At 41.2% G+C, this 25915-nt stretch overlaps 4 protein-coding genes and 1 long non-coding RNA gene across 12 annotated transcripts; 4 read left to right on the forward strand and 1 right to left on the reverse strand.

Moving 5' to 3' along the window:
- The first annotated feature begins 114 nt into the window (after nt 1-114).
- On the forward strand, nt 115-3540 carry LOC135597698 (uncharacterized). The gene is made up of 3 exons (XR_010481375.1): nt 115-753; nt 1009-1129; nt 2597-3540. It is a non-coding gene; the product is annotated as an uncharacterized LOC135597698 (long non-coding RNA).
- A 1959-nt stretch (nt 3541-5499) lies between these two features.
- On the forward strand, nt 5500-10628 carry LOC103972238 (pentatricopeptide repeat-containing protein At4g19440, chloroplastic). Of its 5 annotated transcripts, none has more exons than XM_065091033.1 (6): nt 5500-8063; nt 8168-8472; nt 8717-9050; nt 9669-10048; nt 10122-10181; nt 10427-10628. In XM_065091033.1, the coding sequence occupies exon 1, from the start codon at nt 5589-5591 to the stop codon at nt 8016-8018; it is 2430 nt and encodes an 809-aa protein (XP_064947105.1). In that variant the 5' UTR covers nt 5500-5588; the 3' UTR covers nt 8019-8063; nt 8168-8472; nt 8717-9050; nt 9669-10048; nt 10122-10181; nt 10427-10628. The 5 variants fall into 5 exon arrangements, with proteins under 5 accessions (XP_064947105.1, XP_018676147.2, XP_018676144.2 ...); XM_018820602.2 differs by lacking the exon at nt 8717-9050 and having other exon boundaries at nt 9669-9878; nt 9953-10048; XM_018820599.2 differs by lacking the exon at nt 8717-9050.
- LOC135596496 (pyrophosphate-energized vacuolar membrane proton pump-like) lies at nt 8889-10621 on the forward strand. Its single transcript, XM_065088543.1, has 7 exons — nt 8889-9024; nt 9116-9170; nt 9709-9855; nt 9953-10048; nt 10122-10181; nt 10279-10333; nt 10427-10621. The coding sequence occupies exons 1-7, from the start codon at nt 8889-8891 to the stop codon at nt 10619-10621; spliced, it is 744 nt and encodes a 247-aa protein (XP_064944615.1).
- Nucleotides 10629-13665: 3037 nt separating the features above from the next.
- Nucleotides 13666-17395, reverse strand: LOC135597699 (probably inactive leucine-rich repeat receptor-like protein kinase IMK2). The gene is made up of 2 exons (XM_065091031.1): nt 15001-17395; nt 13666-14902 (listed from the first exon to the last, which is right to left on the reverse strand). The coding sequence occupies exons 1-2, from the start codon at nt 16922-16924 to the stop codon at nt 14268-14270; spliced, it is 2559 nt and encodes an 852-aa protein (XP_064947103.1). The 5' UTR covers nt 16925-17395; the 3' UTR covers nt 13666-14267.
- A 465-nt stretch (nt 17396-17860) lies between these two features.
- On the forward strand, nt 17861-25673 carry LOC135597700 (uncharacterized). 4 transcript variants are annotated; one of them, XM_065091034.1, is made up of 6 exons: nt 17861-18049; nt 19961-20076; nt 20496-20602; nt 20758-20811; nt 24105-24170; nt 24255-25673. In XM_065091034.1, exons 2-6 carry the CDS (start codon nt 20005-20007, stop codon nt 24277-24279), a joined length of 324 nt encoding a protein of 107 aa, XP_064947106.1. In that variant the 5' UTR covers nt 17861-18049; nt 19961-20004; the 3' UTR covers nt 24280-25673. The 4 variants fall into 4 exon arrangements, 2 of the variants coding, with proteins under 2 accessions (XP_064947106.1, XP_064947107.1); XR_010481376.1 differs by having other exon boundaries at nt 19961-20090; nt 24105-25673; XM_065091035.1 differs by lacking the exons at nt 24105-24170; nt 24255-25673 and adding an exon at nt 22857-24096.
- The last annotated feature ends 242 nt before the right edge of the window (nt 25674-25915 follow it).

Here is a 25915-nt window from a genome sequence, read left to right on the forward strand (position 1 = left end):
GACAAGAGCTGGGCCGATCACCCTACCGTCTTCTGTAGCACGGCCCGAAGATGCGTGATACTGATGGGCCAACGCAGTAGGTTGCCCCTCGATAACTTCACTGGGCTCTCGGTCTCTCAAATTACCTCGTCTCGTCCCGTGTACTCCTCGTCTACCTCCTCCTCGCCTCTCACTTCAAGGCCGGACACCCCTCCCACTCCCACGCCCACGTCCCGCCTCCTCTTCCGTTACTCGGAGGACTCGTCTCCGTTTATCCGCTGGAAGATGTCTCCGGATCAAGGCCTGCGTAAAATTTCAATACTGACGTGTGTGTGTTCGTTGAGACCAGTTTGGTCTCTTTGGTGAAACATGCTCAGATGTTGTTTGAGGATATGCCTGTGAAAAATGTTGTCTCTTGGACTGGATCATTAGTGCGTATAATGGTGACGAGAGGCTGGAAGAGGCGCTTGACACGTTCAGAAGCATGTTGGATATGTGTTTGAGGCCAAATAGTTTCACTTTAGTCAAGATACTGACTGCTTGTTTTTGGTCACTTTGGTCGATAACAACAACAACAACAACAAAGCCGTAAGTCCCAACTATCGAGATATACTAGAGTCAACATGTGTGCTAAACGCGGAAGAATGAAGAAGGCTCGCATAATTATCCAGATGTCCTAGAGTGCAATGATCTATTGCATTGTGGTGCATCAGTTCTCCTGTTGGGTTGTAAAATTTGTACAGCTGCAAGGAGTAAGTGGGTTACATACAAGAGGTTGGACTTACAGTTTTATCTCCATTATCCATTACATTATACATCTGCATGATCTGTTACTGAACTCCCAACCATAGACATCGGTGCCATGTGCAAGGCCTTTTGTTCGATTAAATCATACTTGCCAGCCAAAGCCGGTTGATTTATAAATACCAGGATTAGTACAACTACCTTATTGTCATATCATGCATTGTTATCTTACAATGTACATCCATGGTTAACTCTGTGTTATTTGTTCTCTTTGTTTAACTACAGATTCATGTCGTTGACTCCTCGTTCGTGAGCCAAACAAGACCTGGTGAGCCACACCACAAATAGCCAACTCATTAGGACATGCATGCACCAATCTTTTATTTTGATGGGTAAAAGTGTTCAGGTACATCATCTGCTATTCAGATTTCTTGCACCGTTTGTTCTACTTACTTGATCTGGCTCTACTCAGAAAATATTTGCTGTGCATTTCATCTTAGTGCAATTTTTTTTTAACTGAATCTTTTGCATGAAAAAGAAAAAATTTCAACTGTTTTATAGTGCCCAAAATTTAGAGCAATGGGATTCAAGTACTTATTCACCCTTCTTGTAGCACATTGTATGCTAAATTTGATAAGGGGAATACAAATAAAGAAATCACTCATTTTTATCAAGTACGGAAATGGTACTAGCTCGGTCATATTTTAATAAACCTCTCTTTGGTACTTAGTGTCGTCGGCATTAGTTTTGGCATTTCATTAGCACCCTGACTCTCATAAATGATTAAAGAAAGAGTTCCATACTGTGAGAATGTAGCATGACAGCTAGTTGAAGGAACAATAGGTTTTGGAAGTAGTAAACAAGTATGTCACAACCATCAATACACTTCTTAGTTGTCACAGTGATTTTTACGCATACATGCACCGAATATTAACTACAAAAGCAATTCTTTTGGCATCGAAATTTTAAAGAATCCATAGAAACAAATTGACTCAGGGTTATTATAATTAACCATCGCTTGGCAAGGAATCAAATTAGCTGTAGCTGACAACCCTTGGTATTAAATTCTGCCTCCCTGCTTCTGAGCTAGGAAAACCTACACCGTTCAGGAATTAAACATGATCACTTCTTGTTTTTGCATATGATTGATCATTCTAACAAGTAAGCTATGCCAAATGTCGAGAGATAGCAACCTAAACACTAAATCTAACATCAGACTGATTAGGTGCTCTGTGTGCAATCATCGAGCAGAAGCTTATGTTTTGCAGGCTCTTTAACATTGTGGTTGAAGGGCAATCTGCTGCATTGCGATGATCCCCAATATCATATCAGAAGCCATGGATGCTTGCACATGGTCACCATATTAATTAAGATTTGATAACTTTGAACTTGGGAGAGAAGTCCATGCTTCCATGGATTCCTAATGAAAGATTAAACATGGTCAGATCTGTCCACTTGCGATCAAACAAAATATATGGGCCACTAGGTGACCATACCTTCATTATCTATTCCTAAAAGGACAGTACCTTGATCAGGACTTCTTTGAGGCCAAACAAAAGCTAATCTTATCAACCTTGTTGGCCAGTTAAAGGTGTGAGAGAACTGTTGTTAGTCTCATCGATATGCAACATCTTAATTAAGGTGGAAATATGGCTTTCCGATAACAATTCTTTTTTTTTTTCCCTTTATCTTTAGCAACTGTTTTACTACTTTTTCCAAGAGAATAGAAGAATAGCAACAATGTTTTCAACATTAAATTTGATGACAATATATGCAATAACGTATTTTAGTCTGAAGAAAATATATGCAGTGACTGATATGAAAAGATCGGATTTTGTAATAAGAAATGGATTCGTTTCTTGGTTCTCTCCAGGATGATGTGGTTGCTGTTTCTCCATCCACCTCTTCGCCATGCCCAGCAAAGAGTTCATACTGTGTTATGTATCTCAAGCCAAAAAGTAATCTCCTCTCTTGTCATCATCTCATAACACTTGTATTTGTTACATAATGATAAAGATTATGATAGTATGGTTCAAAGGGAGTAAAGTTTCTCTTTCATTTCGCTCCAACGGATGTGTCTTTTGTTCTCTGAAGAATAGATTACAAAAAGGATTCACAACTTCCACTCGTTTCCATCAAGTGGGAGGAAAAAGATGAAGTGATCACGATTATGTGTATATCCACATAAGAATAAGAGAGAGAGAGAGAGAGAGAGAGAAGCAGCAAGCCATGCTCCACCACCCACATGCTGAAGCGAAAAATCTTATCTCAGACTTCTGATATGCTCTCGAGACGCGGCCTCCATACGCCAACCCGCCCACTCCGCCGGCGGCGGTGACATGCCTTCTTCTCCGAGACGATCGCTGAGAGGCGGTCGTTGTCATGGTCCGACTCCTTAGCGGCCACGTCGCCACCAGTTTTCTGGTGCCTCTTCTTCTTTCTCTCTTTGCCTGCAGGGCCTGGGAATGCTGATTCGGGAATCAAGAAGTAGATATGGCCCCTCTTCAGGTCCGAGTCCGGCGACACGATCAAGATCTTGCGGGTGACTCCCTGGGAGCACGGCTTGCTGATGATGTGGTTCGGGTTGGCTGCCAGGATCTCTCCGGCGGAGACCTGACGGCTGTACTCCTCGACTCGGCCATTGAGATGGACGATTCGGATGACGTCCAGCGCGCCACAGGGAAGAACGCAAGCCAAACAGCATCTGAGGCTGTTCCCCATGTTCTCTGCTTCTCTTCTTGTTGCGAGACTGCTATAGGTTATATATAGACGCTTATCCCTGCAACTTCCAATAAACTTAGTTGCCGCTTTATAGAATTGGTTGTCCAAATTGCTCATTATAACCTCATTTTTTAGCACTAATAAAAAGGCAGGTTAAAACGAATCGAAAACGCGTTTCAATTCAAAAAAATACTGTCATGCAGGTTAACCCACTCGAGAGCTGCACATCACTTTGATGTTCCTGTAGTTGTACCATGACATGATTGGTCGCGCCTCAAACCTTACAAGTCATAAAGATCTTATGAGACTGAGGTAGCACCATCAGACATTGTCATACATAGAAGACTCGGCAAAATAGCTTCGTTTACGTTCCTAATTCAGCTAAGCATATCAACAAACAACATGTGAGCCGTCTTCCGACAGCTTGGAGTCCGGGAATTATTGGACGCGGTGGTTCCAAACTCGGGTACTCGGGCGCATATGGCAGGCGACGATTGAGGAAGCTTCGTGGCATGAGGGAGAAGCGGGGTCACGGGCACCCATCGTCGCTGTGTCCGCGAAGGACCCGTCTCGGCCGTCCATCTCGCAGAGGCCGTCCATCCCGCCGCTGTTGTGTCCGCAGCCCTGGATGGATTTCTTTTGTGTACGAAGGGACCGCAAGAAGACGATGACGGGAGTGTACGAAACTAAGGTGACTTATTGGGGGTTGGGACGTCTCCAACGAGCAGCATAATACACAGTCCATTGGTTGTCGAAGACGACGAGCATCTCTGTCTTTTTGCCCTACAGGGAAACAACTTGTTCTGATTAGAGAAGAACTTGCATTATACGTAGTGGTGTAGCTTAAAGTTAGTTACATTGAAGATAAGAGAAAGACTCGATAACAAGAAAGAGTGGTACTATTAGTTTATATTTTATAGTTGTCAAATGTTTTATCTTCAAACTAGCGTTCCTAATCTATACACACGATCAATTTTAATATTTTCATAAACCAAACCAACTAAATATAATGACTGATAGGGCGACTTTGCTTTGGTGAAACTCGGAAGGATTAGTCAAGAAACCTCTTTCGATGTTGATCTTCGTGTAAGTGGTATCTTGATGGCTCGACGTTTTCACCTCAGAGGCACCTTGACAACATTGCGCATATGGGTTTAGACCACGTTGGGCTGATGAATGACATCTTACCATAATATTTTTGATGATAGAAAAAGGTTTTGATATAGTAGCAACATATACCTGTGGATCTTTCCAATAAATGCTTGAGTAAAGAGATTAAACTTTACCCTAAACTTATAGTACTTTCACTCAAGCGGGGTAGCAACCATAATTTTTACACATTGATGTATCCATCTCGGTGTAGATACTAATGCAATACTAGCATATACTTAAAAATCCATCTTTTACCCCATAAGGATGATCCCGAAAGGTAAAAAATAATTTAATTTTTATTTTATCTTTATACATGAACATATCATATCATTATAATATTTATTTTTATGATTCACACACAAAAATAGAATTTAGACTATTTAGTTTCTAAAAATAACATAATTCATTAGAAAAATTAATTAATTTGTATTGAAAATATTAATTTTAATTATTTCTTTAACCATACTAGACAAATAAAGAAGTTAATAATTTAAATAAAAAAATATATTATTTATGATAATTAATTTATATTAAGAAAAATAAAATCATCGATGATTAAATTTCTGAATCACGTAACATAATCTCTATTTTTTTCGTCTCGAGAAACATATTCTCTCGGGGCTTGCATCCGACTGTGACGAACAGAAGTGGGCTTATTTCTCGGACACAATCCATGTAGAAGTAACCCGTGTAATCCGTCTGCACGGAATGCAGCCCATTCATCTGAGATTTAACTCTTAACCATGGAGTTCATTAGTAATTGGCTCGCGGGATGCGTCCACGTACGTGTTGGACTTGATCAACACCAATAAAAGCAGAGTCCAACTTGGCCCGTTCGTGGCCATAAATACGTTCCTTCGCTACTTCTCCAAACGGCGTGTCACGAGCATCTGTCTCGCGAAACGCCATCCTCTCTCATCCCAGCCGTCGAATCGATCTTTTCCGTGTTCTAAATACCTCGCTGTCCCTCCTCTCGGTGCCATCGGACCGCAATGAGATTGAGATTGCGATTGCCGCCGCCGCTCAGACTGCCACCCGATCGGACCAAACCTTTATACTGTATCCGTGCCTATTCCTTCTCCTCCTCCTCCTCCTCCGCGGCCGCCGCCGCTGACGACGACGCCGACCTCCGCCGCAGCGTCTCCCTGCTCCTCTCCCCTGCCCCCTTCGATGCTGCCCTCTGCCGCGAGACCCTCTCTCGCATCTGCCCTCGCCGCCTCGAACGCCTCCTCCTCGACCTCCGCTCCTCCCTCCACCCAGAGCCCGCCCTTCGCTTCTTCTCCTTCGCCACCGATCACTGTGGCTTCATCTTCACCCCCCGCGCCTACGCCCTCATCGTCCACTCCCTCTTCCGATCCAACCTCGCATCTGCGGCCCGGGTTCTCCTACTTCGGATCCTCGACGCCCGCGCCGCCGTCCCCCTCTTCCTCGATGACCCGGATCATTGGTTCTCCGAGATCATCCACGCCCTTGCTGACACCGTCCCCTCAAGCGTCTCGCCCGCGATCGATCTTCTTGTCCACCTCTGCTGCACCCAGCTTCGTGGCCGAGGGCTCGCCTTAATTGCCTTCAGAATCCTCGTCGATCGGGGGCTCTGCCCGTCTCTGAAGACCTGCAATTTTCTTTTGGTATCGCTGGTGAAATCCAAGAATTTAGAGGATGCTCGCATGGTTTTTGATCAAATGCAGCAGTTTGTTGCTCCTGACGTCTACTCGTACACCATACTGATTGATGCCCTCTGCAAGAGACGGAATGTTGAGGAAGCTATGGCATTGTTCTCGGATATGGAAAGGTCCGGAATTTCTGCAAGCGTTGTAACTTACAATGCTCTGATTGATGGACTTTGCAAGAGAAATATGTTGAATGAGGCATTTGCATTGAGGGAGAAGATGGTTAGAATCTCGATAAATCCAAGCATCGTAACATTCGGTATTCTCATCAATGGCTTGGTTAAATTGGATAGGTTTGGCGATGTGGAACTTGTCCTAACTGAAATGGAAGAGATTGGAATTCCACCAAGTGTGGTTATCTATAATACATTGATATATGGGCACTGTAAGATGGGACGACCCACAGAGGCATTAAAGTTGAGGGATGAAATGGTGGCGAAAGGTATAGAACCGAACTGTGTTACCTACAATATAATTGTACAAGGCTTGTGCGATGCAGGGGACATGAAGCAGGCTGAGTATATTCTTGATGAAATTCTGTCAAATGGGATGGAAGCAAATGCTGGGCTGTTTGGTTCTATTATTTTCTGGCTTGTCACTAAAGAACAAAGATTAGATTGTGCAGTGAGGCTACTTGGAGAGATGCTGCTGAGGAATTTAAGGCCTAATGACTCTCTTTTGACGGCTTTGATTGTTGAGCTCTGTAAGCAAGGGAAGCATCGAAACGCCATAGAGATTTGGTCCAAGATGTTGGAGAAAGGATTTGGTGTGAATATTACAACTTCCAATGCATTGATTCATGGGCTTTGTGAGTCAGGAAACATCAAGGAAGCAATAGGGTTCCTCAAATCAATTCTCGAGAGGGGAATAGCACCAGATAGAGTGACATATAATATCTTGATATCTGGATGCTGCAAAGAAGGGAAAATCTGCGAGGGGTTTAAACTATGGGATGACATGATCAAAAGAGGATTTAAACCAGATATTGTTACCTGGAACACTCTAATACATGGTTTATGCCGTTTAGGTAGAATGGAAGAGGCTATTGGACTTTTGAATCAACTAAAGGATGAAGATTTGGTTCCGGATCTTTTTACATGCAGTATGATTATCGATGGCTATTGCAAGGTTAAGGAAATTGATAAAGCGAAAAGCTTCCTAAAGGAGATGGGTACATGGGGTTTAGAGGCAAATGTTGTTGTCTACAACTCACTTGTGAGTGGGTTTTGCAAGAATGGCAATATTATTGGGGCTTCTAATCTTGTCGATGAAATGAAAAGTAATGGTATATTACCAAATTTTGTGACTTATAGTACCCTTATGCATGGCTTCTGCTGCACTGGATATTTAGAAGAGGCTAAAAGAATTTTTGAATTGATGAAGGAGAATGGTTTGGGCTTGAATGTGGTGACCTATACTACACTTATTGCTGGATACTGTAGGTCAGGTCAAATGGATGAAGCAATCAAGGTCTACAAGGCAATGTGTGTCGCTGGTGTAACCCCAAACAAGTTCACATATACAGTATTGATACAAGGGTATGCTAAAATGGGGAATCTTGAAGCAGCGTCTAAACTTCTCAACGAAATGGTGAACAATGGTATTGTTCCTGATTCTGTCACATTCAATGCATTGATGTCTGAATTCTGCAAGGAAGGTAGAGTAGAAGAGGCTCGTAAAATATCTGATCAAATATCTCAAAGAGGTCTGGCACTAGATGATACTGATTATACTACTTTAGTTCTGGAATAACTTCTTCTAGGCATCAAAAAGAAATTGCTTCTCCACCTGAAGGAGGTACTATCAAGCAACTATTTTTTAATATGTCCTATTCATACAAATACCTTTTAGGACAGTAAACGTCTTCTCTACCTATTTCAACTTCTAGATATATCTTACAGGGGATTGCTTATAATGTTGTAGAGAATGTTGGGGATATTGGTGAGATGAGATCTGATCTTTTTGGATCATATGCTGAATCGTCATGTGCTGTCCTTGTTGTTGCCTCTATCTCTTCATTTGGAGTCAACCATGATTTTCCTGCAATGTGCTATACTTTGCTTATTAGCTCCATGGGCATCGTAGTTTGTTTAGTAACTACTCTCTTTGCAACCGACGGTTGGTATTGCAATTATCAGTTGGATTGCTCTCCCTTTGACATTCACGATTTTCAGTTTTGGGGTGACCAGAAGCAGGCCAAAAGCTGGTTAGTATCATGTTCCTTTTATTTCAGTAAATGGCTAGTTTTTAATCTAATCGTCAGAGTAGTTTAGGGAGTTATTTAATGTGTTGCAATTGGATTATGGGCTGACTTCGTTATTGGGTTTGTTACCGAATACTATACAAGGAATGCATATGGGTAAAAAATTGGTTTTTCTATTCTGCTTAACATGAGCTACCATGATCTGGTTTTTATATATTGTGTCCTTTCCTTACTACTTATTTCTCAGTACTGTACAACATGGCGCTGATTCTTGCCGGACTGGAGCCGCTACTAGTGTCATTTCCGGACTGGCTTTAGGATACAAGTCTGTCATTATCCCAATTTTTGCCACTGCTGTCAGTATATTTGTTAGATTTAGTCTTGCTGCCATCTATGGTATTGCTGTTGCTGCTCTAGGCATGCTGAGCAGTATTGCTACTGGTCCGGCCATTGATGCCTATGGGCCCACCAGTGACAATATTGCTGGAGGCATTGCTCAGATGGATGGAACGAGCCACAGGATTCAGGAGAGAACAGATGCACTTGATACTGCAGGCAACACCACCACAGCCCTAGGAAGGGTATCATAATATTATTGCTCAAGTAGTTTTCTGCATTCAATTAACTGTGTTAGATCTGCTTGAAGCTTGGGGAGGTAACCTGTGCCTAGGTGATAGTGACAAGAACAACCTTGGTATGATGTAGATTTATTTTATTTTAGATGGGTTGGTGCACATTCATGCTATCTGGTTTGAATATGATGTTTGCATCTATATTTTAGATTTTTTTTTGTTTTTTTGTAACTGCTTATGCAGATAGTAGCTTTGGTAAAACTGCTACCCACAAGTTTCAGTGCTTTTTGTATTAGCTTTTTTGCCATGTAGAACGCTAATTGGGAAAATATTTTCAGAAGAAGCTACTTTTCCAAAATTTAAAGTAAGGCTATTTGCCAAAAGTCAATCTATATTTAGAAGAGGTCATCTGTTCCAGGGATGGTGCTTGTACTATTTTTGTTGATATTCTAGCTTTATCTATTGGTTGCATGTCACAAAAGTTGTGTTGTTGCAAATGCAATTGTTTGATTGTCATTATTGCTTGCTATTAAGATTGTACTCGGATTGTTACTGCTGTTCTCTATGTTTTCATTCATCTTGAGTCTTGTTTGTAATTTTCATTCATATTTTTATGTCTTTTCCCAGGGCTTTGCAATTGATTCAGCTGCCTTGGTCTCTCTCACAGTCAAGCAGCTATTTCCACTGTGGATGTTCTGACACCAAAGGTGTTCATTGGGTTGATTGTTGGTGCGATGCTTCCTTACTGGTTCTCAGCCATGACCATGAAGAGTGTCGGCAGTGCAGCTCTGAAGAGGGTGGAGGAGGTCCGAAGGCACTAACTGAGGCTTATGGATGGTACTGCTAAACATGATTATGCCACCTGTGTCAAGATTTCCACTGATGCCTCAATCAAAGAGATGATTATCCAGGTGCTCTGGTGATGCTTACACCCCTGATCATTGGAATTTTGTGTCATGGAAACCCTATCTGGTGTTCTTGCTGGGTCTCTTGTTTCTGGTGTTCAGGTAAGTAAGAATTTGCATGCTGATTTCACCAGCAGAATTTGTGACTCAAGGTAATGGTCGTTCTTTGTCACAGATTGTTATCTGATCCTCATCTAATACTGGTGGTGCATGGGACAATGCCAAGTACATCGAGGTAAAGCTACTCTTCCTTTCTCATGTTTTCTTTACATGCTACTGTGCTCCTGAGGCTTGTTTCTTCCGTACATTTATGACCCTTGCCTATTCAAAAGAATGGTAAATTTCAAGATAACAAAATTGTGCTTGTTTAAACTTGGTTTACATGAGGTTAGGTGTCTTAAATTTCTCATAGTTCCACATCAGAATCTGTAGATACCTCATGCGATTATTCAAATTGCTCATCTAATATGGCGTTGATAGGCTGGGGCATCAGACCATGCAAGGAGCCTTGGCCCTAAGGAATCCGTTCCTCACATGGCTGCTGTTATTTGTGACATCATTGGGGACCCTCTCAAGGATACGTCCGGGTCATCACCTATCAAACTAATGGTTGTGGAATTTCTGGTGTTGGCACCATTCTTTGCAACTCAAGGAAGTCTCTTGTTCAAGATCTAACTAATGAGTAAGCTCGGGGATGCTTGTTCTTTACACTGCTCAAATCTCGATCGGTTTCAATATTTGATCAGTGATTGCAACTTGTTATTTATCTTTCTTTTGCCTTTCCCATCATAGTTTCTCTTTATCGTTATTAGTTGAAATTGTAGATATAGGTCAGCGTCCATCGACCCATTGTGGGCAAGGAGGCTGACAAAATTTTCTTATGTTTGAAGATGACAATTATTGTGGTGAATTGACTGTTGTCATTCTTAAGAGTTTTGTGTCAGAATATCCACAGTGGAAACAGCTGGCTCTCCTGCATGATCTACTAATAATTTACTTATCAAATGAACACCTTACTATGCATGTGTTAGAGGGAAGATCGAGTACGTTGATTCATCCTAACCTCGTGGGAGTTTCGTACATTTCTAGTTCATTTGGAGATCTTGATTTGTGTTAATCATGATTTTAAATAAAATAAACGTCTCTAATTTCAGCTTTAATCCTTGGCAAGTTCTTCATTAGTTAGACAAATTTGGTTGCATAGGGTTTTGTAAATCTGAATATCGTTAACAATAACTTTATTTTGATTAACGTTAATTTTTAAATCACTATTCACTATAATTTTATCTTTTGTAGGAAAGAAAAAGAAATCTGATGTGGGGTTAAATACCATTTATTTCTTGATGTTGCTACTTTGTGAAAAAAAAGGGCATGTGCTGTGGAGACCTCAGAATGTGATAGTTAGAAGATATGAAATGATTAATATTAGTGGTATGAGACGAGATTGAAGAATACCTAAAAAGACTTTAATAAAGACTATCAAAAAATATTTAATTATTCTAAACTTAAATAAATATATGGTTTTTTATAGATCTCAATTGCGACAAAAGATCTATGTAGCTGATCCCAAATAGTTGAGATTTACAACTTTGTTGTTATTGTTATTGTTACTTTGTGAAAGTAGTGCTGCAAGACTATAGGACTAAAGCCATTTTTTTTTCGTTAAGGTTAAATATTTACCATTCACTTCAATTATGGTTTCCTTCATTTAATTCACTTATTATTTTATCAAACATTCTCAGAAAAAGAACCACAACCTATTCGATGGCCGACTCCGACAAGGCAGTTGTGGTTGTGTAACAGCCTACTCCAGCGGTTGACTAGGCAAGGTGGCCGTGGTTGTCGATGGTGCGGCAGCCATTGCAGTGAGAGATGAGGCTTTTGTGTGTGCTGTGCTACTCTAGATTGGTGGCCACCTAAGAAATGTGACTATGGATCATGCTGCTGGGGGTTGGGTTCCATGCTCAATCTGGTGAGGTTTCGACTACCTTCGGATCTGGACTGTGTCAACCATGAAATGTGACTATGGGACATGCATGTGATCATGCGGTGGATTGAGGCTTTGAGGATATTGGTGGTAGAGTACATGATCGTTTTGAGGGATTTCCTCAAGGGTTTAACAAATAGGGGGGCCATGAATTGTATATTCTTGCTTTATATCTCTTGACCTTCACAAATATTTCTTACATTTCTTATCTAAAGTTTGGATCTGTTTTTTTTTTTGTAACTCTGCTGTTACATTAGGGTTCAGACAACAAGTCTGTTAGAAATCTGTCATATTACTTGTATTAGAAACATGTCTAAACCAATGAGTGGCAATGGAAAAATTGTGGATAATTAGCAGTCTTAAATCTTTGTTAGATGACAAAAAATGATATTGTCTTGAAGCCAAAAAATGATTCACAAGGAAACTCGATCGATTGTTAACTGTAGATATGACAAAAAACATGAATAATTAGCAGTCTTGAGTCTTTGTTAGATGAAAATGATCTAAATATTTGTGGATCGATCACAAGGAAACTCTGTTCATTTGTCTTAGTTTGATTTGATACCTAAAGTTGAATACAGCATTGATTCATACATCATGATTGACAGAGGTGTTTCATCTTTTCCTCCATGCAGAATCTTTGCAACCCCATCTTGTTGAGTGCAGTAAAAGGTGAACCTTTTTACTTGTGAAGAATAATTGCCTTCTTGAGGATGAATGATTCTGATGTTCTTTTCCCCTGTTTTGGTATCATCTTCTTCCTCTTTTACAGCATTTTCTCTGCTGAAACTTCGCATCGGGGGTTCCTTGCAAGATAAGGTCATATTCAACACAGGAAATCCTCAGCAATCATGTGTGCCATTCCTCAAGAACACTTCTGAGATGTTTGGTTTCTCTCAAGGATGCTTACCCATGCCCAGATGGTTGAGCTGAATGAGTTCTTCAAGACAGCAGGGTAGAAATCTTCTCTAGCAAGTTCAAATTTTACTGTTGATGAATAATTTCTCTCTGAGACCACTCAGAAACTTCATCCTATCTTTTGCTCACACATTATTTTTGGGTTGAATGCACTCGATGGAAAAGTTCCTCTGAGTGATGGTTCACTAGGACCTTGGAACAACACCAATGCCACTTCTCTCATTGGTATACAGACAATAAGGGTTGCACCATCTGTTGTTGGGAGCTTGGTAAGTCCACCTTGATCAAGAATTGCAGGTTCTAAAAAGACTGGAACTTGTTCACATCATTGCTTTAATGCTTGAAATGTTGAAAGAGATGTCAACACTTGTTAACATCATCATTTGGAACTTAACAACCACTGAATAGTCTATCTTCATTGATCAGCACAGAACTTGCTGCAAGATTTTACTCTAGTAGGGATGAAGGTTCGGGTTTTTTGTCTGTCTCAGGCAATGAACCAAGTGGATCTGGAGTTGGAGCTACGATTGGTGCAGACCAGTATGCTGCAGATGCTATAGGAATATTTAAAGAAGGATTGGCATCAAAGTGACCTGCAGCTCTCGAGTGGGTTAAATTGCATGACTCTATTTTTGAAACGTGTTCTCAATTCATTTTATATCTATGGATTAATAATTTTCATACCAGTATTTCCTAGATTTCATTGACCCGACATACACTTACTACATATTTTGGATGTCATTGACTTGACTATTTCATAGGGTCATTTAGCACATGGACATCCTAAGATCGCATTATTGTCTCAAAAGGTACCATGCAATTTACGTTCTCAGTTCTCGAATATAATTGTGGTTTACCACGAATGTGTAGATCTTTTATCACAATATAGTAGTAGTAGTAGTTTACTACGAATGTTGGTCCTTTATTATAATCATTTCTTCATCTTCTATCCTTGACCATATGACATTGTGTTGAGTTTTTGCTCCTTAAATGTAACTCGTATCAGTAATGTGTTTTGTATACTGGTTACCTGTTTGTGTATATGTAAGTTCCTCCTTTGGTCTCTGATAGCTGTCTGCTTGCTGCAGATGTCATCTTCAATGAATTCAATATCTCTGTTAATAGAGTTGGGTGCAATTCACATTGTCGATGTCAAATTTCTGTCATTCGAACACGTAGAAGTTCACTGGTGAACTAGAAAACTAATTGCATAGCCTAACGAAGGGCTTTCTTTAGAGATCTTTTAGAGAAAAGATCTCCCATGCAGCAGGAAAAGACTGGCTCAAGTTTTGGCCTTGAGTGACTGAAAATTAATGATGACCATGACCTACTTAAGATTTGTATTTACATGACACAGCTGCTGCTATCGTGACCTAAAGCTCAAACGAATCAATGAATTCAAAAGATCCTACTGAGCTAATCATTGCTTGCGGATGCAGCGGCAATGGAGCCACCATCCTCGCTGGATCCTGTAGCGCCGGCAGCGTCCGGTCTGATCTCATCCAGTTGCTGCAGGATTTGCTGAACCTCCGGCCTGGCCGTCGGCGCCGGGTCGACGCAGTGCAGGGCCAACTTCAAGGTGTTCAGTAGCTCATCCCCGGCCGCCGTCCCCGCCGCATCCCTCATCAGTTCCAGGTCGAACACCTCATTGGTCCACTCCTCTTTGACTATCGAGGCCACCCAGTGCGGCAAGTCCATGCCGTTCATCAAGTCCGCAGGCGATTTACCCGTGAGGAGCTCGAGCATGACGACGCCGAGGCTGTAGACGTCGGTCTTGGTATTGGCCTTCTTGAGCTTGGACAGCTCCGGGGCTCGGTAGCCGAGCGCGCCTGCGGTGGCAATCACATTGGAGCTGGCAGCACTGGTCATCAAGGACGAGAGGCCGAAATCAGATATCTTAGCGTTGTCGTCGTCGTCAAGCAGAACGTTGCTGCTTGTCAGGTTGCCATGGATCATGTTCACTTCGTTGTGAAGGTAGAGTAGACCCCGAGTTACCCCCTTGGCTATGTTCATCCTTGTCGCCCAATCTATCGGCGTCTCAGGTCCCCGAGCTGTGTCAGCAGACAAGAAGAAGTTATAGATTCTTATTGCTGTTCATCAATGAGAAGGAAGCTGTGGGTGTGGATGCGAGGGACTCTGCGGAAGTTACCATGTAGAAAAGCTGCAAGGCTTCCCTTGGGCATGAAATCAAAGACCAGAAGCTTCTCTCCTTTGGGGCCTAAATAGTAAGCTCGCAGCGCCAATAGATTGTGATGCCGGATTCTGCCAAGCTCACACGCCTCCGTCTCGAATTCCTTTTGGCTCTTGGTGATCTTCTCTCTCAGTCTCTTCACTGCAACTTGGTTCCCGTCCTCCAGTGTGGCCTTGTACACGGTCCCGTACGTGCTCTTCCCCATGATCTCCGCCGTCGCACACAGGAGGTCATCGGCGGCGAATGCCAACGGCCCCTCGAAGTGTACCAGCTTTCCCCCGGCCTCCCTGCCGGACTCCGCTTCAGCTCCCGTGGCAGGCCCGGGCTTTTCCTCTCTTCCGGTGGCAGAAGCGCCGCCATCAGTCTTCTTCCCCAAGGAACTCCTTTTCCTCATCAGGCAGCAGAGCACAAAAAGCAGCACCGCCAGCACTGCCCCTGCAACTATGAGAACGATCGCCTTGGTGCTCAGTTTAGCATGGCGTTGCCTTGTAGGGATCAACGGAGGAGACAGAGTCGGGGCAGGGGAAGAAGGACAAGGGACGGTAATGCTGTACCCACACAGCTGAATGTTTCCCATGAAGGAGCTCGAATTAAACTTGTGGGAGAGGAGAAGTGGCACTCGACCTGATAAGTTGTTGTCGGACACATCGAACGAAGTCAGACCAGTCAGGTGCACCAAAGTGGCCGGTATCGCTCCGGTGAGGTTGTTCTCCGACAGGTCTAGCTGCGATAGACCAGAGATGTTTCCTAGTGTCGCCGGTATCCCGCCACTTAACTGGTTCATCTTAAGCGACAGCATCGACAGATTCTTGAGCCCATCAATGTTGTCGGGGATGTGGCCGTCGATTTTGTTGCCCTCCAGGCTTAATTCGACCAAGGACGACAAGTTGCAGATGGTAACAGGAAGGCTCCCTCCTATATCGTTATGTGAAAGATCTAACGTTTGAAGCAGCGACAGTTTACCGATTTCTTCGGGTATGCTTCCGTTAAGCCTATTGTTGCCAAGTGTGATCTCTTTGAGCATTTGTAGTCCACTGAGAGATGGCGGAAGATTCCCGCTGATGGAGTTGTAGTCGAGATTTAGGGTCTGTAATTGGTAGACTTGGCTGCTACCACTTCCGATGGCCCATGTGTCGGGAATGGGTCCGGAGACATTGTTGTGCTGAAGGGAGAAAATGGTAAGCGAGGCGGAGCGGGTAATGCTACGGGGGATGGCACCGGAGAGATCGTTATGGCTAAGGTTAAGCCTATACAGCTTAGTAGCGTTTGCAATGGAAGAAGGAATACTACCCGCAAGCGAGTTGTTGCTGAGATCGATGGTCCGGAGGATGGGGCAGTTGCCGATGGACGGCGGGATGGCACCCGAGAAGCGATTGTTGAAGAGGTAGAGGCCTCTGAGTTGAGGTAAGAAGCCAATGGCCGAAGGGATCTGACCGCCTATGGAGTTGTCGTGGAGGCTCAGCTTGCGCAAGGCGGCGAGCTGGCTGATCTTCTCGGTGATTCGCCCGCCGAGGCCCCGCCACGGAAGCTGGATGGCGATGACCTTGCCCTTGACGCACTTGATCCCGACCCAGGCGCCGGAGCAAGCGTCGAGGCCGGTGTCGTTCCAGCCGCGGAGGAGCCCCCGGGGGTCGTCCAGGGCGTGCTTGAGCGCCTGGAGGCCTTGGTAGTCGGCCTGGCTGATGATTATGCCGTCCCAGGACTGGCTCGAAGCTGAGCTCGCATGAGCCAGCAGCGACAACATCACGATATGAAGCGGCAGAAGCAGGAGGAGACTACTCCCGGTTGCAGATTGCTGAGATGGGGCTCTCTCGGAGTCGCACATCTCCATATGCTCTTGCATTGTGTGCTGGCATCCTCCGATCCTCCTCTTCATTCGCATGCAAGTTGGATGGGAGTAGGAAGACAGACCCCCGAACGAGAGAGAACGGAGGAGGAGGGGGAGGCTGGGAATTGGGCAGGGAACTGAGAGATATCTTGCCTGGAATATAGGATGGTATTATTTCTCGAGGCTAACGGCTAGTTTACTTTTCCTTTCTGTTCTCTTTTGGGGCCGTAGAGCGATGGGGTGTCGGCGACTAGGATTCTGGGAGAGCTATTATTGAGGGCGGGCGATCATCGGTCAGAGGGAGATCCCACCATGTCCCAACGGCTACCTTATTTGAATGGGTCCATGGCGAATCAACAATTCATCGGCCTTCCTCGTGCAGGGCGTCGCGCAGTACAGTGATACGACCACCAGAATAGCTTACGTGTGTGTCCGCACCTGTTGACCAAACCCACAGGGTTATGATGACAGCTGACTTATATAAGTCGATAAAGGCGAATCTTTTGAGACTCGAGAGTGGGTCGAAAAGGAATCTTTTGAGGCTCGAGCACGTATCGACATGCTCTGATTCATAATTTAGCTGCCTGAATGGTGGGGCCATTGTTTGCAGTACTAATATACCACACTACGTTGCAGGGTTGGCCTTTGAGATTCACATAAACTGATTTCGAATTCTCATGATACTGATAGTTGGAAAAGAGAAATCCAAAATCTATGATTGAAGGTATCCAATTGTTACACAAGTGATAGATCATCAAAGTGTTATATACACCATCATTTACTGTAATATATATATATATATATATATATATATCCTCATTTTTAATTTAATTTATTTATTTTTTCTAACTGCAATCATCAATTATTGTGATACCGAAACTTAGCACAAAAGATTCGCGTTTCCCGAATCGTAATCCGCAACGGCCACTCCCCGAAATCGGAGGACCAAATATATATATATATATATATAATAACAGCGCCCCTTTGCATCCCCCGCCCATCGTTTTCGGTTCCCTCTCCCACTCCTCGATCCTTCTGAATACTCGGCGATCTCCTTCGATGGCGAGATGGTAGGAGCTCCAACGATACGGCGATTCTCTCGCTGGCTACCGGATCCTCGTCGCCGGCTCCGTCGTTTCCTGTAACGCGCCGGGGAGCGGCAACACCTTGCAGCGCCAGGTGAGACGTCAACGGTGCCCCTGTTCTCAGCGTTTGAGTTGTGTCCCATCTAGTGGTGTTATCGATGTCTACATGATGATCAGACATCGTTGGAGACGTTTTGGTGCGTGAGGGTATGGTAGGGTCATGGCAGGGCGATGATCTGATCCCTTTTTTCTCTAGGGTTCTCGGATGAATTAAATTGCATGGTCTTGTTTCCACGTTTGATTTGAACTTTACAGATATCAAACTAGATTTATTTGATTCCATGGTCTTGTTTCTCTAGATTTGTTTGAAGTGTTGAGATTCCGATGAAAGAGATAAGAGAATTAAGAATCATGGTTCTCAGATTGCAAACAAGATTTACCTACCATGCTGAAAAAAAGTAGAGAATTATGGTGATTGTTACATACTCTGCAATCTTAACAATGTCATGAATCATGGCATATGCACCTCAAACCATACCATGGACCATGGTCTAAATCCTCCAAAACTAACTGAACTTGCACCTTAAGAAATAGTTTGGTATGAGAAAAAAATGAAAATAATGCTTTACAGTTGTATCTTTGAAACAAAACTGAACTGTAAACCATACTTATGACCATTTATGTTCTATGTTTTTTTTTTTTTACTATAACCATTTCCTGCAAACATGAGTTTGGGCATTTTATTTGTTCATTTACTTCAATATTCTCAAATCTCTATGATTTTGCGAGAAAGAGAGTATTTCAGTAGAAACTTGCACTATAAATTGAATTATCATATGTGAAGCTATATAAATACAGATTATGAGGGAAAAGATTATGTATTGTTTGTATTTCGTATTTGCACTCAAGGATGGGAAAAGATTATGCTAGAAGCTTGAAGTTGTTTTTTGAATGTAATTAGATTAGGTTTCCAAATTTCTTGATGTGTGATAACACGAAATTGGGGCTAAATCTTTTTCTTTTTTTTTTTCAAAGCTAATCTTGTTAGGATAAAAACTGTTTGCCCATTAATTGATTTCAGAGACAGAAAAACATTCACTTGTAATAGAGATGATCTAGATGACTTTGAAGATGGTGATTATTACTTTAAAAATATATATAGTTTCTTTTGGTGTATGCCATCTTGGTCATTAGGATGAAACTGTGCTGCCTAATAAATCAAGCTTCGAAGACTTTCAGTGAACCGGTTGATTTGAAGTTTGCAGTTACTATCAGATAGAACTCTTTATGTTCAAATCAGTACCCAGCTGAAACAGTGGGGAGATTCTCAGCAAGAACAGGCCAAAGCTTACATGTTTCACCCGATATTCAGTGATTTTTTATCGGTTTTATCTTTGAGAATTAAATCCTACTCTTTTAGTTTCACTGATTAGATTCTTAGTGTCTTGCTGTCTCTTTTAGTTTCAGGCACTATTACTCTTCAAACTGACCTTGAGTGCTTAATCCACTGGGACCTGAAAGTTCTTGGTGATCCACTGTGGCCATGGGTCTAGATTCCTATTGCTCTGTTGATTTTTGACCATTTGATACCAAAGTGCATTAACAGCACTATCCTTTTATTATAACTTTTTTTACTTTTAACTCATTCAAATCAAATATCTAATATTAATGAGTATTAATATTAACGAATATTCTAACTAATCATGATTAACATATATAACAGGTCAGGCACCATGTCAATCCAAAATTTGAGCTATTAGGTTGTTGACATATATAACTCGACTATTTCAATATTTAGCTTCCATCTTTTCTTCTAGTACAATATATCTAACAAATGGTTCTGATTTTTCTAAGGAAGGATTCTAATATAGAGTTGGGACCTGTTCATTAGTTACATGTACATGCTCATATATGTTATATTGCACCTTTTTGATGTTCATCTCTTGAATTATGAAAGTAAGAAAATACTGAGGTTTTGGGCTGCTTGCCTACTCTTGTGTTCCAGTAAAGAAGCAATCACAACATCAAGTAGCGATCTTACCTGACTAAATGAGAATAAGTTGGCTTGGGCTATTTGCCCACCAAGGGATCACAACAAAAGGAGGTATTCTTGCTATCGAGGTCAGGACTGTCATGTAAGAAATGTTTGTGACATCTTACTTGAGATATGTTGTTGATTGAATTTTGAGAAAACTTGGTTGTAAACTATTTATCAAGACAATTTTATATAAATTATGATAAAAAGGACACCTAAACACAGTTTCCACATTCTTATCGTTCTTTTCCTTTCATTCTTGGTGGTTCCAATCATAATAATGGTATGTTTCTTTGATTCGTGTATTCTACTGCCCTTCCCTTGATGGCTTAATTCCAGTTTCACAGTCGTCGTGACAGTTCAACCACAAAATTTTTACATGCTGCCTATATTATTGGGATCCATGTGTTGCTAGTGAAATGACTGCCGTTCGTTAATGCACATGAAGTACTGCCATATCGGCAATAGCAGGAGATATAATACAGCTGTCTTTGTTTTCGCTCAGGTGGCTGCCAATTTCTCTGCTGCTACTGATTTCAAGCTTATGCATCTCGTGACCTGCGGAGCCATGCTTGGTTCTGTACCGCAACTTTTTTCTAACGCCTGTAACTGGTATTCTTCTTTTAGCTTTGGCGACTAACTCGGGCCCCTTTTGGGATTACTTCTGCTTTCTTTTTTTAGTTTACTTCTGTTTTTGTTGTTTTAACGAATAGGATCAATTTTGTTGACGATTTGATGTTCTTTGTCTTCTTTTAAATCGTCAACAGGTCGAAGGAGAGAAATCATTCGATCATCCAGCAGAGATTATTGGCCACCGAGGGGTAAGTCTTTAATAATTTCGAAGCAAAAGTTTTTACTTTTTAGAATTCCTTGAAACAATGAATTTACCAAACATGGGTCTTACATAGGTTTTCCATTTTCTAGGTGTGAGTAAAATCTCTCTAGTTCTTAGTTGTATTCCTCTATCTTTTTTATTGAAACTATTACTAGGCCTTGATCAGTCAAGTTCAGACGTCTAGGGTTTGACTTTGGACATGAGCTCGAAGGAACTAATTTTGAAAAATAAAATAAAAATCACTAAACCAAATCCAAACTCTTAAGGGTGTTCGTCAGCCGACCTGGTCAAGAACCGTGACGAACAGAATCAACGATGGTATGGTTTCAAATTTGGAATCTACCATGTAATTTTGACCTGGAACTTGGTAGTAGAAAGCAGAAACATGATCTTAATGCACTCATACGTAAATTGAAATGTCATAAATTTATGCATAAAACATGATGGAGTACAAGTACTTATATACTTGACAAGGAAGGCAATGCAATTTTCAGATTTTTGCATGAACAAGATTTAAAACATCTGGCCGATCATCGTGTGCTGTAAAGGCCTTGTGGTCTTGATAGGGTGCATAAAAATTTTTCAATCGTAATATGGCATGATCTTGAAATTGTTCCTCAAAATCTGTGGAATTTCTCGAGTGCTAGAAACATCTAAATCATATTTTAAGGTGAAAAGTAACCTCAGCGCCGTGACTTGCAGGTCACCTTGCGACCAGCCTGACTCATCCTTTTTGGTATTTTCCCTTCTTTTTACTATCTTGTAGTGATTTAGAAGCAACCAACGGAAAGAAAACCCAAGTTGGCTTTCCTTTGTAGACATAAAGCAGATTGTTACATTAAGAAAAGCTAGAAGTACCGGATATGTAATTACACTGCAGAACTGGATGATTCAAACTAAGAGGAAAAACTAAGGGAGAGAGAGAGGTGTTGTATGTATAAGATGTTCTTTTCATTTGTATGAAAATAGACTGATAAAGTCTTTAGTAGGTGGTAAACTTGCCATGATAAAATAAGTGAGAGCCACTGACATGCTTCGGAATGGTGCAACTGTTTTGCTTATTGGAAGTTAGAAAGAGGTGTTAGGAGAGTTCTACAGAGATAATGATGTATGCCTCTGCTACCAGTGATGTGAGATCAAATCAACTTCGACTGGCAGATATAAAGTAGAAAAACAGAACGAGAATATTACCCATCGATCAGTTTCCTCGTGGAGTAGGAAGAACCCATGAAACTCAGGATAGATAGCGCCTCTAGACAAACAGAACACAAGTTCCTACTTACCCATGGCGCTATCCCTCCTGAGCTTTACAGATTTTTCCATACTTTTGCCATGCTGGTGTGCCAAAACTAAAAATTATTGTAGTAGCCCATACTAGCTGGTTATGAAGAAAGGGAAGAAAAGTCTGTCACAAAAGAAAGGCCAGGAAGAAACATCTTCAAGGAGGAGAGGAAGTAGAAGAAGATAGAGAGTTTCCTAAACAAAAGGATAGATGAGATGATATGAGGAAACCTTCGGTGCACTGGGTCTTATTTATAGTTGGGCTCTTGGATGGATGGTGGGTTGTATGTGTGGATTTAGGAGGTGAAGACAAGAGTCACAGGTCTGGATTCTCGGAGGGCGAAAACCCTTGACTTTTCAAATAACAAAAGCCTTGACTTCATAAAAAAAAAATAGAAAAGGGTGTAGGATGGACAGATATAGAGAGGTTGGGGGAGGGGGGGAGGGAAGGCTTTGTCCTCTATTCTATTATGAGATTAATTTTCTCCAGCTGGACCAGTCCTGCCGACTACGTTAACCCGCTCCCTATGCAAGGTGGTACTACATATGCCTTGGGAAAAAGGACTGCTTTTACCAACCTCTGTATGTGATTTAAATGCACTGAAACGTTGTGGTATCATCTGGGGCATTGGTCGAGTTGGTGGAAAATACAGTTTCACCAATGATTTCTCTCTGCTGCAGACTGATTTCTGACAGTAGACAATAGTTTTTTCTCTTCACCTCTGTGAGTTTTATTCTTGGACTGTACAGGAACGCAAGGCCATCAGCTCTAGGCATTTCACCAGATAGCTTCACTGTATTAATGTCCGGGAAAGGTGGAACTAGACTTTGGGCTGTATGATAGTAGGTAGTTGATCGATGGTCAGTGGTACTGGAATGACGTTGATGAGGTCATATCTTCGTTATAGGTAGCTCACATCTGGATATTAGTATCTTTCCCATCTGTATACTATTTTTCTTTTTAACGCTCAAGTTGTGTTGGTTGAGATGAAGAACTGCCCGTATGTTTTTTAGCTGGAATTAAGAATATATACGCCTCATTAATTGATCAATGTTTGTTTCTGTATCATCCACAACTAACATTGGTCGATGTCTAGAATACTGACCATCGAACCTCTCTATTCTCTTGTGCCCCTTCAGCTCTCGGACTGGAACCGACAGACAAAAACCATCTTAATTACTTTGGGTCCCCATGTTAATGCAAAGATATGATCAATATATTGCCTGTCCTTGTCATATCTTCTTTCCGATCTAGTATCTCACCTATTAAGTTAAAAAATGACGAGGAAGAACCTATTTCTTCTTCTAAAATGAGAGATTAAGGCAATCTGAGCTATTTTTCTCCGCATTAGTGTTAAGGGTTTGTTACAACCAATGGACTATAGGAAACTATATATCCTTTGTTTTGTTATTGTGTAAAGAGGAAGCAACACTTTACTCGATGAGAATCTTAACGAGTTTCTCCTTTTGATCTGACGAGAGCTGCCAACCGAACTATATGTGCAGCTCTTGCTAAAATTGACGAGCGCGATCTGGTCCAACCTTTCATTATTGTTGGGAGTACTCTCATCAGCCTCAACTGTAGCTATAAAAAACATTTCACCTGAGCCTGCAGCATGGGCTTTAGCGTTTTTGACCGGAAGGACTGTGTCTAACCTAATAAGCAAGTAACATGAATCCTGGATTAATGTCTGTGGTCTACTCCACAAATTTCTTTAGGTCGTCTCTTGTGTACACGGATTGATAGGGTTCGTGTAAAAAACAAACATAAAATTGCACAATATGATACGGAAATTTAATTTGTTTAGCATTTCATGATTACTTCATTGCTTCTAGAAGTCGAAAGCTGTCTGCAATTATTGCTTCTAGGGATTATGACGGTGTTTTTTGGGTGTCTATCATATAATGTTTTTGAAACAGAAATATATTTACCTGTCTCTGTTGTAATTTTTTTAAAATGTTTATGTTGCTCTTATATAATGTTAATTATTTTGGTAGTGTCCTCTCCTCTCTGTTTGCCGTAGTTAAACAAGCTTCGAGCGTAACGCTCTTTCCATGTGACCGGTGAGTGCCTAAGTAGCTCTTTGGTCTTTTTCTTTGATGGAATTCTCGAGGGTACTCCTAATTAATTGACTGGCAAATACGTAGCCCTCTTTTTTCTTCCTCGGGTTAGGGTCTCCCTGGTTGGCCGCGACATGATCCGCACGTAAATGGCGAGTCTTGTCACGCCCACATGACTCATTTATGAGCCTGCTGGTGAGAGGTGATCTCGGATGTGATGCCACTGATGGCGACTTCCATACGATATCCCCATTAATCACAAGGTTTCGCAATCAAAGATCATGGTATTCAGTCACAGATTGTCTAGAAATATACATAACTCAAATCTAGCATTTTTTTTCATTGTATTTCCCTCGTTGTATTAACTATAAAAGGAAGCCAAAAAAAAAAAGTGTGAGAGAGAGAGAAGGCCGTTCTCATATAAAACAAATGTTGCAATATATTTTCTATAGACAAATTCTTTTGGAGAAGGAACTAGGCCTTGGAACATAGGTTAAGAGGTATCACATGCTCATCTTAAATCTCACACTAGTCCTGGCTTACTAAGGTATCACGTGCCAAGTCCAAGTAGTATGCTTCAATTTCTAACGACGGAAGGATGTCGATGTATGTTTCTATTGACTTATTTGTACAAACATCACTATCTCGACACGGTTGCTTCAGGCTTCCTAATCAATATCATTACGTCTTCGTCAAGGCACTAACAAAGCTATGCTTGCGTGATATTCGGCCTCAGAAGATGTTAATTTCTTACTATCGAGTACTCTATCGTTGAAACATCCGAGATTTCTTTAATGCACTTAATTGTGTTTGCTCATTCCCAAGGGTGATCAAGATTTGGAAACGATCAGATTTTAGCTTTAGATCGGGGAGAGCATACGATTACTGTAGTAGATTGTAGTTTGAAAATTTGTTAATCAAAAAATCGATGATATTCTTGATGTAAAAGGGTGAGATCAACTAGTTGAGGTTTGTGTGATAGTGACTTGAGATATTATATAGAAGTTTTTTGGGTTAGGTATTCATCTTCTCTATCAGAGTAAATTATTTTAATGATATATTGAAAAAAATTTTGATCATCTTTTTAAAATGAGTAAAAATCGTGATGATTTCATATTTATATTTCAAAGGATATAACCATGTATATTTAGTAATGTAATATGCGAAAATGACATAAAATCTGAAATTATCAAAATAAGTTGTTGGGTAGGGCCTTAAACATCGATGTAGATAATTTTAAATGATTTTGAGTCGGATATGAAAGATATTCTAATAGATAATTTATGACTTTTATTACTAAAGCATCCATCATAATAAGTTTTAATTTTACTTGATTTGAAATTTGAAAGAGAGTAATAAAAACATAATTATTGTTGAAGGAAGTAGATATTGTCCTTATTCTAGCCTCGGACCAAGGATGCTTGGATGCTCTCGTGTTTAAATCATTTACAACGAGCCAAAAAAGAATTAAATAAATATGTTATTTTGTTTGCAGAATTGAGAAACATAAATAAGATTTTTTTTTAATATGAGGTACACACAAAACATCATCAAGTGTATAAGTGTTGATATTTGAATTAAGTGTTGTGGAACAAGTATGAGTAATAGGAATTTTGTTATCGTCATCAATGATGATATCTTTACTGTCTCCATAGTTGTTGTGGATAGATAAGTTCTGAAGATCATAAGTAATATGATGAGAAGCATTATAGTTAATAATCAATGAATGAGCAATGGAAGTAATCATG

Source organism: Musa acuminata, chromosome BXJ1-11, assembly GCF_036884655.1.
Source record: "Musa acuminata AAA Group cultivar baxijiao chromosome BXJ1-11, Cavendish_Baxijiao_AAA, whole genome shotgun sequence".
NCBI lineage: Eukaryota > Viridiplantae > Streptophyta > Magnoliopsida > Zingiberales > Musaceae > Musa > Musa acuminata.